Genomic DNA, 15094 nt, shown 5'->3' on the forward strand with positions numbered 1-15094 from the left:
GCGTGCTTTTGAACTGCTAGGTTGGCAGGAGCTGGGCCAGAGCAACGGCAGCTCGCCCCGCCGTGGGGATTCAAACCACCAACCTTCCGATCGGCAAGCCCAAGAGGCTCAGTGGTTTAGACCACAGCGCCACCCACGTCCCAAAGTATATAAAGTACAGAAGCAACTGTAAGTGTTACCCTTGACAATAGCTAACTATATGCCATGTGCTGGGAAGCAACCTTAAAATCCTGTACTTTAATAGTTTTAAGCTGGTTTTCCTGCAATATAATTTAAAGTCAATTGGTTTGCAGAGATAGGAAAAGCAGCCACTTTTACCCGTTTCCCCCCGCATTGTAAAAAGCAACAAATGCACTGGAGGAGCTTTCGTCTGATAGTGTACACTGCATCTTCAAAAACAAGGATCTTAACATTTCCACCTTTGCTGCAATTACCTCTTTCCCTGAAGAAGATCAAGGGTGTGCTTTGGTAATGTGTTCTACAGGGCATGTTAAAAATTTTTTGGGGGGGTAACAGGCAACTCTTGGGCATAAAGCAAATGAAGAGCTTCCAGACCCATACAAGTTGCGTCCAACAAATGCTCCCCACTGGAAGCTGATGCATATGAAATCTCTGATGCATATGAAAAAATGAAATCTACCTGAAGGTCTTCGCCTCCATCAATGCCACCCTCCCCATTACCCACCTGGAATGACTGTGATGGTTTTAAGCGCCCGGAGAACCCGGAATGTCCGTAGAGCAGAGATGTTGCCCAAGTCTACGAACTCTGTGACATAGCTGGAAAAGAGAGGGCAAGCGAGCTGTTCATTGAAAGGCAACATATAAAAGTATAGAAACAAGGTCTATCTGTGGGATGGAACACTGGGGCAGACAAGTCACAACAGTTCCTAGAGTGTCCACTAAGATGAACTCACCTGGAGGGACACCTGACTAAATTCAGCTTCCTGTTCCTCTAGATATGCAGATGAGATGGATTAGCTGGCAGACAAAAGCCCCTAGCCAGCAGCCATTCTCTCTCTTAGCCTTCTCTCCTTCAACGGGAACACATCTCCAGAGAATCTCCAGTTAGGATGGTTCTCCCTCTTGGCCTGCTGCCAAGAGAGAGACCAGATGGAGCCTCACTTTACTAAGTAGACTCCAGATGTACATATTTGTAACTTTTCTACGTAAACCTGCCTTTCTGAGATTATGCTGTTAACTCAGGGTGTCATGTGAGTAAACTCTATCTTATTTTAATACTATTGTGTCGTGTATTTCTTTTAAGAGGGACAAAGGGGACTTGCCAGGAAGTATAACATTGAAGTATAATATTGTTGCAGAGGTTCTAACAAACCTAACGCTCACGCTTTACTGCGCACAAAAGGGGAATGTCACTCTGCTGATATTGGAAGCTTGCTAACACAAGCTTGGATAGGATCTATCTAATAATATATCCTAATCCACATCCCTAACATTCCCACACTATCAACAGGCAAAAAGAGGGAAACAACTCCTCCAGGGATGGAACTATGTAGGAGACACAGCTCTGAAGTCAGCTGTGACGGCAGCAAATCTCCGAGTTAAAACCAGGATCTGCGAACAGCATTTGACCCATATCAAGGGCACCAGAGCTCAGCTGAGGGAGACAGTGCCTGAGGAGATAAGACTGTGGGATCAGAGTCAGCATGCAAGTGAGGGCTGAGCACCTTTGCTGTTAAAAACGGACCCTTTGCCCCTTTCATTGGGACAGAGCCTGGGTTTAATTAGATGGAGCTGCTGTTACAATGTCCAGTGTGGACTTGTGTCAGGTCAGGATGCTGAAAAGATAGGAAAAGGCAAAGCAAAACGTATGCTCAGTCATTTACTTTGATAGAAAGTGTATGGAAACTTTAAAATCCTGCACAATTCTTCCTCGGGAGAGGAGGAATGCTAAATATCGCTTTGCAATCTTGCTTCTCACATGGCGCAACATTCAGGGTAACATTTACAGAATAAGTTTCCTTTGGGGTGGAAAGCACTGGTAAGAATCTTTTTATTTACAGGTTGACCAAGCATGATAGGAGAATGGCAGGAAACACACAAGCTGTTCACAACAACAGCAATAAAGCCTCCTTATATTTCGGAGGCTCGCAAGTTGTCAGGGGGTGATGAGTCCACCAGAACCGTGTGTCTCAAGTCTCCTTGGCAATATTTAGTAAAGGAAACATTTGCTATCATGCCAGTACACTTTCTGTGTCTCCAGCACTGCAACCAGGAGCCAATAAATTAGAGCAGGGTGTTATAAGAATTATTAGGTCTCAAATATAAAATAAATGTTGATTATAAACACACATACATAAGTATATAAACCACATGTCTGAAATAGTACAGGAGAGCAATCCTGAAGCCATCTTGACTTCTAATGACTCTAAATATTTCCTCTGCAGAAGGAAGTATCTTGGACAAACCTTTCTCAGGAGTTATTTTCACTTACAAATGCTACAAATCCTAGAATCCTAGAGTTGGAAGAGACGACAAGGGCCATCCAGTCCAACCCCCTGCCGAGCAGGAAACACCATCAAAGCATTCTTGACATATGCCTGTCAAGCCTCTGCTTAAAGACCTCCAAAGAAGGAGACTCCACCACACTCCTTGGCAGCAAATTCCACTGCCGAACAGCTCTTACTGTCAGGAAGTTCTTTCTAATGTTTAGGTGGAATCTTCTTTCTTGTAGTTTGAATCCATTGCTCTGTGTCCACTTCTCTGGAGCAGCAGAAAACAACCTTTCTCCCTCCTCTATATAGCATCCTTTTATATATTTGATTATGCCTATCATACCACCCCTTAACCTTCTCTTCTCCAGGCTAAACATACCCAGCTCCCTAAGCCGTTCCTCATAAGGCATCGTTTCCAGGCCTTTGCCCATTTTGGTTGCCCTCTTCTGGACACATTTCAGCTTGTCAGTATCCTTCTTGAACTGTGATGCCCAGAACTGGACACAGTATTCCAGGTGAGGTCTAACCAGAGTGGTACTATTACTTCCCTTGATCTAGATGCTAGACTCCTATTGATGCAGCCCAGAATTGCATTGGCTTTTTTAGCTGCTGCATCACACTGCTGACTCATGTCAAGTCCTGTTTTAAGGGTATATTTTGTGTATAAATGAGGAATGCCTGTGACCTGGATTCAAGAACGAAGGTATTTACCATTTCAAAAGGTAAGGTAAAGGTAAAGGTAAAGGTAAAGGACCTCTGGATGGTAAAGTCCAGTCAAACGTGACTCTGGGGTTGCGGCAATCATCTCGCTTCAAGGCCGAGCGAGCTGGCATTTGTCCACAGACAGTTTCCGGGTCATGTGGCCTGCATGGCTAAACCACTTCTGGCACAAAGGGACACCGTGATGGAAACCAGAGTGCACAGAAACGGCGTTTACTTTTCTGCCACAGTAGTACCTATTTATCTCCTTGCACTGGCGTGCTTTCGAACTGCTAGGTTGGCGGGAGCTGGGACAGAGCAAAGGGAGCTCACCCCATCGTGGGGATCGGGAAGCCCAAGAGGGTCAGTGGCTTAGACTACAGCGCCACCCACTGGCCAGGTAATGCAATCAGTGAGCATTATAAAGTATCTTGTCAGACAGGAGACAAACAACACTCTCAAATTTCTGTTGTAGACCGCCTCTTTCTGTGCGGCACATGTATGACGCTTTTCAGGTGGTCTTTGGCTAAGGGGTTGGGCAGTTTCAAAAGTCATTAAAGTAGAGTTGCCATGCTTCATAAAGCAAAAGTGTGGACACAAAAGTTGTTGACACTTCCAATTATGGTATTCTGGGTATGTCCAGGAGACGGTAGCTAACTGGAAATATGGTCTCAGTACATGCATGAGGATTTCCACCCCACACCCACATGCTGACGCCCTTGTTTCCCCCAGCTGGTTTACCACATTGCTCCTGCTAAATGCAACATACGCCATAACGATGACACTGAAATCCAGCCAGTTCCATGGGTCTCTCAGGAATGTAAAGCTGTCGATGCAGAATCCCCGGGCCAATATCTTGATCATAGACTCAAAGGTGTAGATGCCAGTGAAAGTGTACCTGTGAACAGGGAAGGGTTACGGAGGAAAAGGGGAGCAGAATTAATAGCAAAAAAAATATGTGCAAGGTTTATTACTGATTTTATTTTATGTATTTTTAAAAAATACATATCAAGATTAAATATCCTGCAGCCTGTCCTCCTAAAAAGCCTCTCGATCCAAGAGCATAAAAATAGGGCATTTTGTAAACAATTTGCAGCAGAAGAATACAGGGATACCTTTTGCAAGCAACTCTTAAGTTAGAAGGTAGAATTTGCTGGACTTGTACTTCCCAAATTCAAATTCACTCCAGCGCCAGAGATCTTTCTTAGAACCTCGGACCCTTTTAAAAATTGGATGTACTCAAGAAAATGAACCCAAGGACCTTTGACACTCAGGCTGTAGGATCAGTTGCTAAAGGGAAGGATTCGGGTTAATGGACCTATGCAGGGAGAGTTGAAAATAAATGGTGGAAGAGATGGGTGTATTCCCTCCCCCCCCAAAAAAAAACGAAAGCACACTCACTGCCTGTATTCACAGATACTACGAAGCCAAAATAATTTGCATGGCTTTGAAGAGTGAAACAACCCCACAACCTGCCTTATAATCTTCTCCTCATGTCAGCCAGGTTACAAGAATACTGCTTCTCAGGGAGTTTGAGTCACCCGCCTGATGTTTTTGAAACATTGTAGTAACTGCCAAGTTTTCGGATCGCTCAAGTTTCCTCATCTGGCCCCCAGCTTCGCTTTTGGATTAAGAATGCCTGCAAGCTGCTCCTCTGGTTCCATTTCCCCCTCCCACAGCCCAGCCTATAGCGACCAGGCAGAAAACTGGTAAGAGAAAGGTAGGGGGGGGGGAAGAGAAAGAAAATTAACACTTACTCCACATCCTTGGCCCACGGTGGAGGGTCACTCATGGTCATGAAGACACAGTTGGCTAAGATGGTGATCATGATAAACATGCTGAATAATTTGAAATAAGGTCAAGGAAATCTACCAAGCACTCTGCTGAAATTCCCAAGACAAAGCTGTTTGTCTCCACCCCCATCATTCTGCCCGGACACTAAGACGGATAATATGTTGTGTATGTTTTTCCTTATTATGTAAAATCAATAAAAATTTATTTAAAAAAAAGAGAGAGAGAACAAGGGAAGTGTTCATGGTGAGTTGCGGCACCTCGGCACCTCTTTCTCTAGAAAAATAGCACTGGGAAATAGTATAAGGGTGTTTCTTTTCCTCATGTACTACAAGAAAGCACAGGAGTGCCTGGCGTGCTCTGGTCCATGGGGTCACGAAGAGTCGGACACGACTAAACGACTAAACAACAACTACTACTACTACAAGAAAGCAAGGACACTAAATGACACTTTTGTGAAATACTCAGCTGGCCTCTGCCGCTGCAGCTGCCCCCCGTCTGGTCCTACAGTAATGACATCAGCAAAACCCCACAGCTTCCTCCCAAGTGAAGCCATGCCATGCGTGTTCTCAGCGAGTGCAAAGGATATGAATGTATAAGCACTTGGATGGCACCTCTCCGGACAATATTGAAAGGATCCAACATATAGAGAGCAGGGGTGGCACTGAACCGGAAAATGGACTTTCCTTTGTTGAGGAGGATGTATGTCTGAGGAAGGGAGAAACAGACATTGCTATTAACCTCAAGTCATGGCAAGTTCTCTTTCAAAACGACGACTTAGCCTGCAAACATGTGCTATCTAGGTATGTTGTAACCCAAATGAGGACTCGCGGCTTCCCGAGCATAATGTGGTGTTTGGAAGCGTCTATGAGACGGGTGGCGCTGTGGTCTAAACCAGAGAGCTAGGGCTTGCCGATCAGAAGGTCGGCGGTTTGAATCCCTGCGACGGGGTGAGCTCCCGTTGCTCAGTCCCAGCTCCTGCCAACCTGGCAGTTTGAAAGCATGCCAGTTCAAGTAGATAAATAGGTACCGCTCTGGCGGGAAGGTAAACAACATTTCTGTTTCACCAGAAGTGGCTTAGTCATGCTGGCCACATGATCCAGAAGCTGTCTGCAGACAAACGCCGGCTCCCTTGGCCTATAGAGCGAGATGAGTGCCGCAACCCCAGAGTCGTCCGCGACTGGACCTAACGGTCAGGGGTACCTTTACCTTTTATGAGATTATTGCCAGCCGGACACATAACAGAATATGCATATTGTATTCTGTATTGTATTTCTGCAGTGAAATGTTATAAAAGCATATTTATTTCAATAGTGATATGAATTGTTTATGTGGTGTTTACTTTACGAAACCTGGAGTGTTTTTGCACATAGCATGCTTATAATCTTTTAGCTACAACAATGCATACAAGATGCGAGAACTGTCCATAATTTTAGCAGAACTGGGGAGAGAACTTGACTTTTGTGTGGGATAAGCACAGCATAGATGCTTCTGACTGAGCCCCAGGGTCCTTAGTTTGAGCATCACTACTTGAGTAAACAGTGAATGCTTACCTGTTCTCAGACTGCCTTGCCTCTTTCTCAGCTCAATTGCCTGCTTATCTCCAGGCTTCCAGACCTTATAAATTATTATTATTATTATTATTATTATTATTATTATTATTATTATTATTATTATATCTATAGCACCCTTCATCCAAGGATCACATTCTAATTTCTGATTTCACAGAATATTTCCTAAGGTACAATCTTTGTTTTCCTCAACACTAGTAAACTGGTGCGTAAGAGGATGGGTGAGCCAATATGGACATTTCAAGGGCAATAATTAACCGATGAATAAAAAAATAAAATCATAGCATTTATGATGTGCTCCTGTATACGAGCATTCAGCCTGAGCCATTCCCAAGTCAACTTCACACCCCAAGCAACCCAGGACAGCCTCAAAGGTCTATTGCAGGCATCCCCAAACTTCGGCCCTCCAGATGTTTTGGACTACAATTCCCATCATCCCTGGCTACTGGTGCTGTTAGCTAGGGATCATGGGAGTTGTAGGCCAAAACATCTGGAGGGCCGCAGTTTGGGGATGCCTGGTCTATTGGTACAATGCTAGCTCACATTTATTTATTTGTATTTCCTGAAATATTATAAGCGGTGTTTGAGTTATTCACTTTCCCAATTCCTACCCAACTCTTCCTGCTTACTTTCTGATCTTTGTAGAATGGGTCCAAGTCTTCTAGAGGCACCCCAATGAGCTCTGGGGGAGGGTCCCCATAAATCATTGGGAGACTTCTCCCTTGCTCCAGGTCACTGCGGGGTTTGGCCTCCTTTTCCTCATCGTGAATCTCCTCATGCTTAGGCTTCAACTTCTCGGCTTCTCGCTCCGCGATCCGTTTCTCTATCTCCTGGAGGGACTCGCGGGTGAATGGGCGCAGGCACTCTGGACCAGGGATGTATGGCGGCGGGGCTGCCATCTTTGCATTCTGCTCCTGGGCCTATTCTGCCTGGTGCCACAGGGCAGTGGTGCGGAGGCTGGAAAGACAAGAAGGAAGGGGAAATTTTCATTTTGCACCAGACTGTACTCCACTACAAGCTCATTCATAGGAACGCAGGTGGCGGGCGCTGTGGTCTAAACCGCTGAGCCTCTTGGGCTTGCCAATCGGAAGGTCAGCGGTTCGAATCCCCGTGATGGGGTGAGCTCCCGTTGCTCTGTCCCAGCTCCTGCCAACCTAGCAGTTCGAAAGCACGCCAGTGCAAGCGGAAAAATAGCGGTAGGTACTGCTGCGGCCAGAAGGTAAACAGTGTTTCCGTGCACTCTGGGTTCCCTCACAGTATCCCGTTGCGCCAGAAGCGGTTTAGCCACATGACCCGGAAGCTGTCTGTGGACAAACGCCAGCTCCCTTGGCCTGAAAGCGAGATGAGCGCCACAACCCCAGAGTCGCCTTCCACTGGACTTAAGCATCCAGGGGTCCTTTACCTCTACCTTACAAGCTCATTCATACAATGACTGGATGCATTCAGACAACCACAGACCCTACAAGTGTCCCTATTTTCCAGGGACAGTCCTGGATTTACAGAAGCCACCTTGGTTTCGGTTTTAATCCTGGAATGTCCCACTTTTCCTTAGGACGTCCCTATTTCCATCGGATAAATGTTGAAGGGTGCGGAGTTATGCGGCCCCCAAGCCAAGGAGATAAGTAACTCTACAAACTTTAGAAAATACCTGAAGGCAGCCCTGTATAGGGAAGCTTTGTTAATGTTTCATTGTGTTTTTATATGTGTTGGAAGTTGGCCAGAGTGGCTGGGGAAACACGGTCAGATGGGTGGCATGTAAATAATAAAATGATGATGATGATGATGATGATGGAAGAGGACGCCCCTATTTTCATTGGAGAAATGTTGATGGGGAAGGTACGCTGCTATGGTGGCGGCAGTTCCCAGTGGGATCCTGACTCCAATACACAGCCAGGCAGCCTTTGGGCAGCCTCCTGCACTTGGCAGTTTCTCCAGCTGCTGTGGACCATCAGAGAAAGCGTCAGGTTTCAGCAACAAGATGACTCAGGCCATTCCTCCCAAGGAGGAAGAAGAAGAAGAAGAAGAAGAAGAAGAAGAAGAAGAAGAAGAAGAAGAAGAAGAAGAAGAAGAAGAAGAAGAAGAAGAAGAAGAAGAAGAAGAAGAAGAAGAAGAGGAGGAGGCAGGAGGAGGAAGACGCATGTGAGATGGAAACAGGGCTGCAGCTCACCACCATCAGGGCTGCTCCAGGGCAGCTGGGAAACGGCATTTTAAGCTCCCACAATGCTCCAGGGCACTGGGGCGATTAAAATGGAAGCACTCAGGCCCAGCTGCTCCATGTGGAGGGCCTTGGGCACTCAGCCTGCTGGGGCACTGGAGCCTGGCAGTTGTCCTGCGATGCCAGGTGCAGATTCCAGGCCGGCCGCTGTGCCACTTGTCAGCCGCACTGGACCCCTATGTAGGCCTCTGCCCCCATTCTAGCAGCCAGCCCTTCCTCATTTAAGTCCACAAAAAAAAAAAAACCATCTTGGCTTGGGGATAAGCATAGCTGTCAACTTTCGGATTTGAAAATAAGGGATCAGCAGCAGCCTCACCTGTCCCGGGGACAGTCTACGGCAGGGGTCAGCAAACTTTTTCAGCAGGGGGCCGGTCCACTGTCCCTCAGACCTTATGGGGGGCCGGACTATATTTTGAAAAAAAATATGAACGAATTCCTATGCCCTACAAATAACCCAGAGGTGCATTTTAAATAAAAGGGCACATTCTACTCATGTAAAAACACCAGGCAGACCCCACAAATAACCCAGAGGTGCATTTTAAATAAAAGGACACATTCTACTCATGTAAAAACATGCTGATTCCTGGACCGTCCGCGGGCCGGATTTAGAAGGCGATTGGGCCGCATCCGGCCCCCAGGCCTTAGTTTGGGGACCCTGGTCTACGGCATATCTAACAATCCAGGATAGAAGCGGGAAACGGCGCTGGAATATGGGAATTTCCAGCAAAAAAGGGGGAGGCTGACAGCTGTGGCTTGGAATAAGGGAGTTTCCCGCAAAAAAGGGGAGGGTTGACAGCTATTTGGATAAGTGGAGGTCATTGCAGAGAAAATAAATGCAGCAATATGTCAGAGGAGATCTGTAGTTAATGCCAGGGAGGGGAAGGCAGTAATTTTTGGCATGAGAATTAGGGTGTTGCCCGAGTATCCTTATCTGTGAAGTATTTTGGAGACTACAGAAATGTACTGATCTCGGACACTGCCCTGACCACAGCTAGCATTCAGCTCTGGCCCTCAAATGCCCCATAATGGACTCACACCCATCCCAGGATCGAGAACTGGTAACCACACACACTGAGAAAATAAAACCATGGGATTTTAAAGTTACCGGACTATGCAGAGATGACGGAGCTGACGGCAAAAATAAGAGATCAATGAGACGGAAATGTTGCTGGAGATTATTTTTGGACTATTTAAGAAAAATATATACAGTACAGTATAGTCAAATGAAAATGCAAGCAGGATTTGAATTACAGGCAAGGGAAGCAGAATAAATAAATGATTGCAATATAAGATATATTAGGAAATAAATGTAGTTACAGGTAGGTAGCCGTGTTGGTCTGAGTCGAAGCAAAATAAAAAAATTCCTTCAGTAGCACCTTAAAGACCAACTAAGTTTATATTTTGGTATGAGCTTTCGTGTGCATGCACACTTCTTCAGATACATTTAGGAAATAAATGTAAGTTATGGCAGCAAAGAAAGGATTACAACAGGAACATCACTGATGTAAGGATGGGAAGTCAAAATGTAATAAATTATTATATTGAAAGTGAATTGAACAATTTAAAAAAAAATTGGGGGGAAACTAATACAAAATTATTAGAAATTATTAGAAAAAAAGAAAAGAAAAGAAAACCATGGGAGTATTTTATTGGGGGGGGGTAGGATTTTGATCATATCCACATTCGGGAATTTGAGATAATGGAATGAATATTTGATCTGGGCCAGGTGGAAAGACTGCAAATTAATTATTATGATTGTAACTATTTACTACTGCTGCTGCTGCGACTACTACTACTTTCCTGTGGCATGTGGCTGGCGTCACTCGGGGCCAAACCAGATGTTACTTTGATGACAGGACTGCCCATTTAAAATCTGGGGGTCACTGGGACAGCAATACATAGCGTGGAGAGGTTTAACTCTTCCCTGTCCGGCCACAATCCCAACGACATCCCCTCAAGCAGCAATTATTGCTAGAGAGGAAAGCTCCCAGGTCTCCCCCCACCCCCAAATATCATTGCCACGCAGGGGATGATTTTATATATTGCTATTAAATGTATTTCAATGCCATGCCATAACCAAAGCTCTGGGCAGCATACATGAAAATGCTTAAAATGCGAAAGGAATAGACAGATAAATACAGTTGATATTTAGTTGATGAAGGTGATAGTGAGTTGATGTCTCTGCATGAGACAAGCTAAGATCTACCCATGGGGGGCTTCCGGTTGACCGCGCCATCTTTGCTCAGACGGGGGTCCGATCAGCGGAGCGGACCTCGGCGCTTCAGAGGTGGAGGGAATTGCTCCAGCGAAGCAAAACCTCCTTAAAAGCCCCAAATCGAGCTTTTTGGGGACGGATTTTGCCTGGCGGCGCCAAAAGCGGGCTCTCTCCTCCCCGGATCGGCTTTGTTTAAGCCCCCGAGAGCGAGGAGGTGAACCGCGGCGGACAGGCTGACACTGCTGCTCTGAGAGCGCGAAGCTGCGAGTCTGGGAAGTGGAGGCGGCCAATTCTTCCAAGAATAATTAGCAAATGAATAGACTGTGAGTAATTTGGATTGTTTGGAATTTAAATTAAGGCAATTTGGATTTGGGAGAGAGGGGGAAAAGAGGAAGCCACCCCCCCCCACGGTAACATAAGAGACAGTAAACAGAAACCCGAAGCCGTAAACAGAAGATCTTAACTTAAAAGGATCCCTCAAAGGCATCAAAGAGAATCTCCCCTAAATGCAGGGTGAAAGGGGAGAGAGACTGTGGTTGTGAGTGCCCTGCAGCAAGAGGTAAAGACTAAGAAAAACCTTTCTTTTCCTCGGGAGCCGGCAGCCCAGACAACCCAGTGAGTTGATCAGGATTTATAAGTCAATTTTTATTTCACTGTATTTCTGAACTTTGTGGAAATTCTTTTTTGGTTTAAATCTTTGTGAAATGTGAGTTCAAACTTTATTGTCAATAAGACTTGAAGAATGCAGCCAGCTTGTTAAAATGGAGTCGAGAAAATAAACTGTGATCATATTCCACCCCACGTGACAAGTTTTGACCTTGGCAGGATTGAACTATGTCAACAAAAAAGTGTTCCCCTGAGTTCCAGCGGTCTGTTTTGACCTTAATGTGGGAAACAAGAATAGAACTATGTCAAGAGGAGACAAAACGGCAAGAGTTACAGCAACAATTTCAGATGGTGATGGCAGAATATGATTTTCTAGAAGATGAAGCTTTTGAAACTGAAAAAGATGAATGTGAGAATGACAATGATGGTGACTGTGATTTGGAAGAAAAAGATGAAGATGAGGACTGTGATGATTCAACACAAAATGAAGCACACCACGAAAAAAATGATGACTTTACTCTACAAAAAGTTGGATGGAGTGCCCTGCATTTGAGGGGGGCACGATTGGTATTACTGGAACTCCAGAACACCCACAGGGAAGAAGGAAAAAATATGCAGAGAAGAGAAGAAATTCAGGGGTCTTGTATGGTGGCCTGGATGGCAAAAGACTGTAAACAGGGGGTGGGGTGAAGGGAAAGTGATGTTGTGATTATAAGGATGGATTAACAGGTTTATAACTGGTTTGCTGATTATGGAATTTGCTGGATTGGGGGGGTGGAGCCGGTAATCGGGGATGTAAGGTTAAATTGAGAATAGTTATAGTTTTAAAAGTGAATGGATTTTGGAAAAATGTGAAAATATGGAGGCTTATAGAGGGAGTAAAAATTAGGCACGGGAAGATAAAATGGGAGTTTGATTTTTCAGTGATTTGAACATTAGGTGAAAATGATAATAATTGATTTATAAGTTGTATAAGATATAAAGGTGTATTTTTATAAAGTAAGAAACTGTTAAAGATGATAAAAAAGGGATGAAAACCGGGGAAGGGGGGGGAGGGGAAGCCCACAAAATATGGTTTTACAATTATGAATGTAAGAAAAAAATTTTCTGTTTTGTACTGTTCTTTTTCTCTTTTTTTGCTCTTTCTTTTTTCTCTTTTTTCCTATTTCAATTTTTTTCTTTTTTTGGTATGACAATAGATGGTTGGATGGATGTCCTCCTGCGTACTGCCCTGGTTTGCTGGAGCTCCCTGGTGGCAGGGGGGGGCTTTGGGGTCAGGGGAGGGGGAGGAGGACAGAAATCCAAGCATAAAATGGACCATCTCTGACTGTTCACCTACATGAGATCCTTCTGTGGCAGGGGAGGATCCATGTGGGTGGGTGGGAAGGAGGTGGAAAAGGTGTTTATGTATGTACCGTTTTCTTTTTTGCAGTTTGTAAAATTAATAAAAAGTATGTTTAAAAAAAAAAAAGCTAAGATCTACCCATGAAGGAGGACTTTATATTCTTCTCTTTTCCTCTTTTTTTTTAGATTCGTTACTCTGCTGTAATGCATTATGAAAAGTCTTAATAAAATCTGAAAAGAAAGATTAAATACAGTGCAAACTGCTATAACAACAATACAAAACTGTTACAGATCCGGGCACTTATTCTTTTTTCGCCCTGGTGCTTTCCCTGCAAAAAAAAACACACAAAAAAACCACCCTGCTCTTTACTGCTGAATCGGAACAAACACCAGTCCGTGGAAAACACAAATTGCTATTTGCTCTGATTCAGTGGTAAAGATCTGAGTTTTCCTGGGGAAAGCGGTGGGGCTCTCAGAACACAGACCAGGAAAACGCGTACCTGTGCCTAGAAAGCATGGGGCAGAAATGAGTGCGGATAAGCCCTAAGGGAGCTTTCAAACTGTTGCAATTTTCAGGTGGGATTCAATCCTATACCAGCAAATTCTGGTTAAACAATTAAAGCTGATTCAGAGCTCTTGAGCAACAAGCCCACTTCCCCAAAGGCTAGCAATTTTCTTTGCAACGAGGAAAGTGAAGGGGAAACACAGTGGGAAGTAGGAGAGAACACTGGCTTTAGATTCTATTATGCTGGTTGGTTCTTATGGCTGTACATGGTTTTATGACAATTTTTGTAACTGGTGAGCATTTCATCTTTATGGAACCAGCTTTGTGAGGACAGTTGTTCTGCAGGGGGGAAGCCTTCCTAATTACTATTAATAAAATAATACTCAGCCTGTCTGGCTTTTCCTGGCTGGATGTGAAATGGAGAAAGAGAAAAGGGGGGAGGGAATGATGCCGACAGTGCAGACTACACCATGGGAGGGTTGTCAATGAGGAAGACCGGAGGGTGGGGGGGCACAGAAATCAAGATGTGAAGGATTTCTGCAGGGGCAGGTGGCATTTGAGTTTAGGAAGCAAGTAACTACAGGGCAGTTCAGGACATTAAGAAAGCACACTCTTTTGGGATTAAGGCTGCAATCCTAACTCTCCTTCCCACTAAATTCAACAGGGCTTCCTTTTGAGTAAACCTAGTTAGGATTCTGCTGGAAGTCTCACTGGACTGAATTCTGAGTAAAGACACTTCAGATCACACTGGGAGGCTTCATGTCAATACTGTAATGTGACCTGACTTTTGCCTTTATTGTGAGGACAGGCAATGCAAGACTAGAATGGGGGACACAGCCCTGAATCACAAATTATGCAGGGCCACTGTTCTAATTCCATCCCAGCTGACTGTGAAAGAGCAATGTATTGGCAGCGCTAAAGAGTCCTAGTGTAGCCTGGAAGCAAACTGGAGAATCTGGACAACGCTACTGCCATCCTGTTCCATTTCAGTGTTTCCTGTGTTCCCCGTGGCCTTTTTTCAAACTTGGTATGTGGCAGGTTTTTTCCAGCTGAAATACAATTATAGCATGTGCAGTGTATATAGTCAACATGCTGTTGAAGCTTTTCTAGGCTACTGTCCTTCTAATTAAAAGCTTCCACATTGTTGCTTTCTTCCATTTGATGTTCAATGGAGCATGGCAGTAGTAATGAATTCCCCGTTAGTCCTCCCCATGGGCAATAGGAACTGACTAATTAAGACATAATTCATCAGCAATGATGCACTACACAGAAAGAAAGCAAAAGGGCAGAACCTGCGAGAAGGAAACTACTAATTAATATTGATGGGGACCTTTAAATAATACTTACTTCTGGATAAACTTTCTAATCTTAGCTTTGACGACAACACTGCTGAACAACTAAGTGATATATAAAGTGCTTTGTGAAATCGCCATTTTAATTCCACTTCCAGCTAATTGTGGGGAAGCAAAGCCTCAGCAGTATCAAGGGCTCTAAGCAAACTTAGATCAAAGAGTGCTGGAACATGCCTAACTAGTCTCACTACTGACAACATGTCATTTTTCTCATGATTGTGTTACTACAACTGAGCCACACACAGCTAGGAAAAAGCGGTAAGATTGCAAGGGGAGAGGGTACCGTTTCCAGCTGGGCTTGAACTTCAGGCACCACACATTTTAAACATTGGGTTAAAAGGTA

The 15094-nt window shown here is 44.6% G+C and overlaps 1 protein-coding gene across 1 annotated transcript in view; it reads right to left on the reverse strand.

The window, feature by feature from the left end:
* Positions 1-15094, reverse strand: part of SCN4A (sodium voltage-gated channel alpha subunit 4) — a 100300-nt gene that overhangs the window by 72514 nt on the left and 12692 nt on the right. The window contains exons 2-6 of the mRNA XM_060282321.2: positions 7144-7471; positions 5531-5651; positions 4910-4997; positions 3922-4050; positions 686-777 (exon numbers count right to left, since the gene is read on the reverse strand). Of these exons, the coding sequence (XP_060138304.2) occupies positions 686-777; positions 3922-4050; positions 4910-4997; positions 5531-5651; positions 7144-7413 (700 nt within the window). The 5' untranslated portion in view covers positions 7414-7471. The remainder of the gene's footprint in view (positions 1-685; positions 778-3921; positions 4051-4909; positions 4998-5530; positions 5652-7143; positions 7472-15094) is intronic.

The sequence above is a fragment of the Zootoca vivipara genome, chromosome 12 (assembly GCF_965207765.1).
Source record: "Zootoca vivipara chromosome 12, rZooViv2.hap1.1, whole genome shotgun sequence".
Lineage (NCBI taxonomy): Eukaryota > Metazoa > Chordata > Lepidosauria > Squamata > Lacertidae > Zootoca > Zootoca vivipara.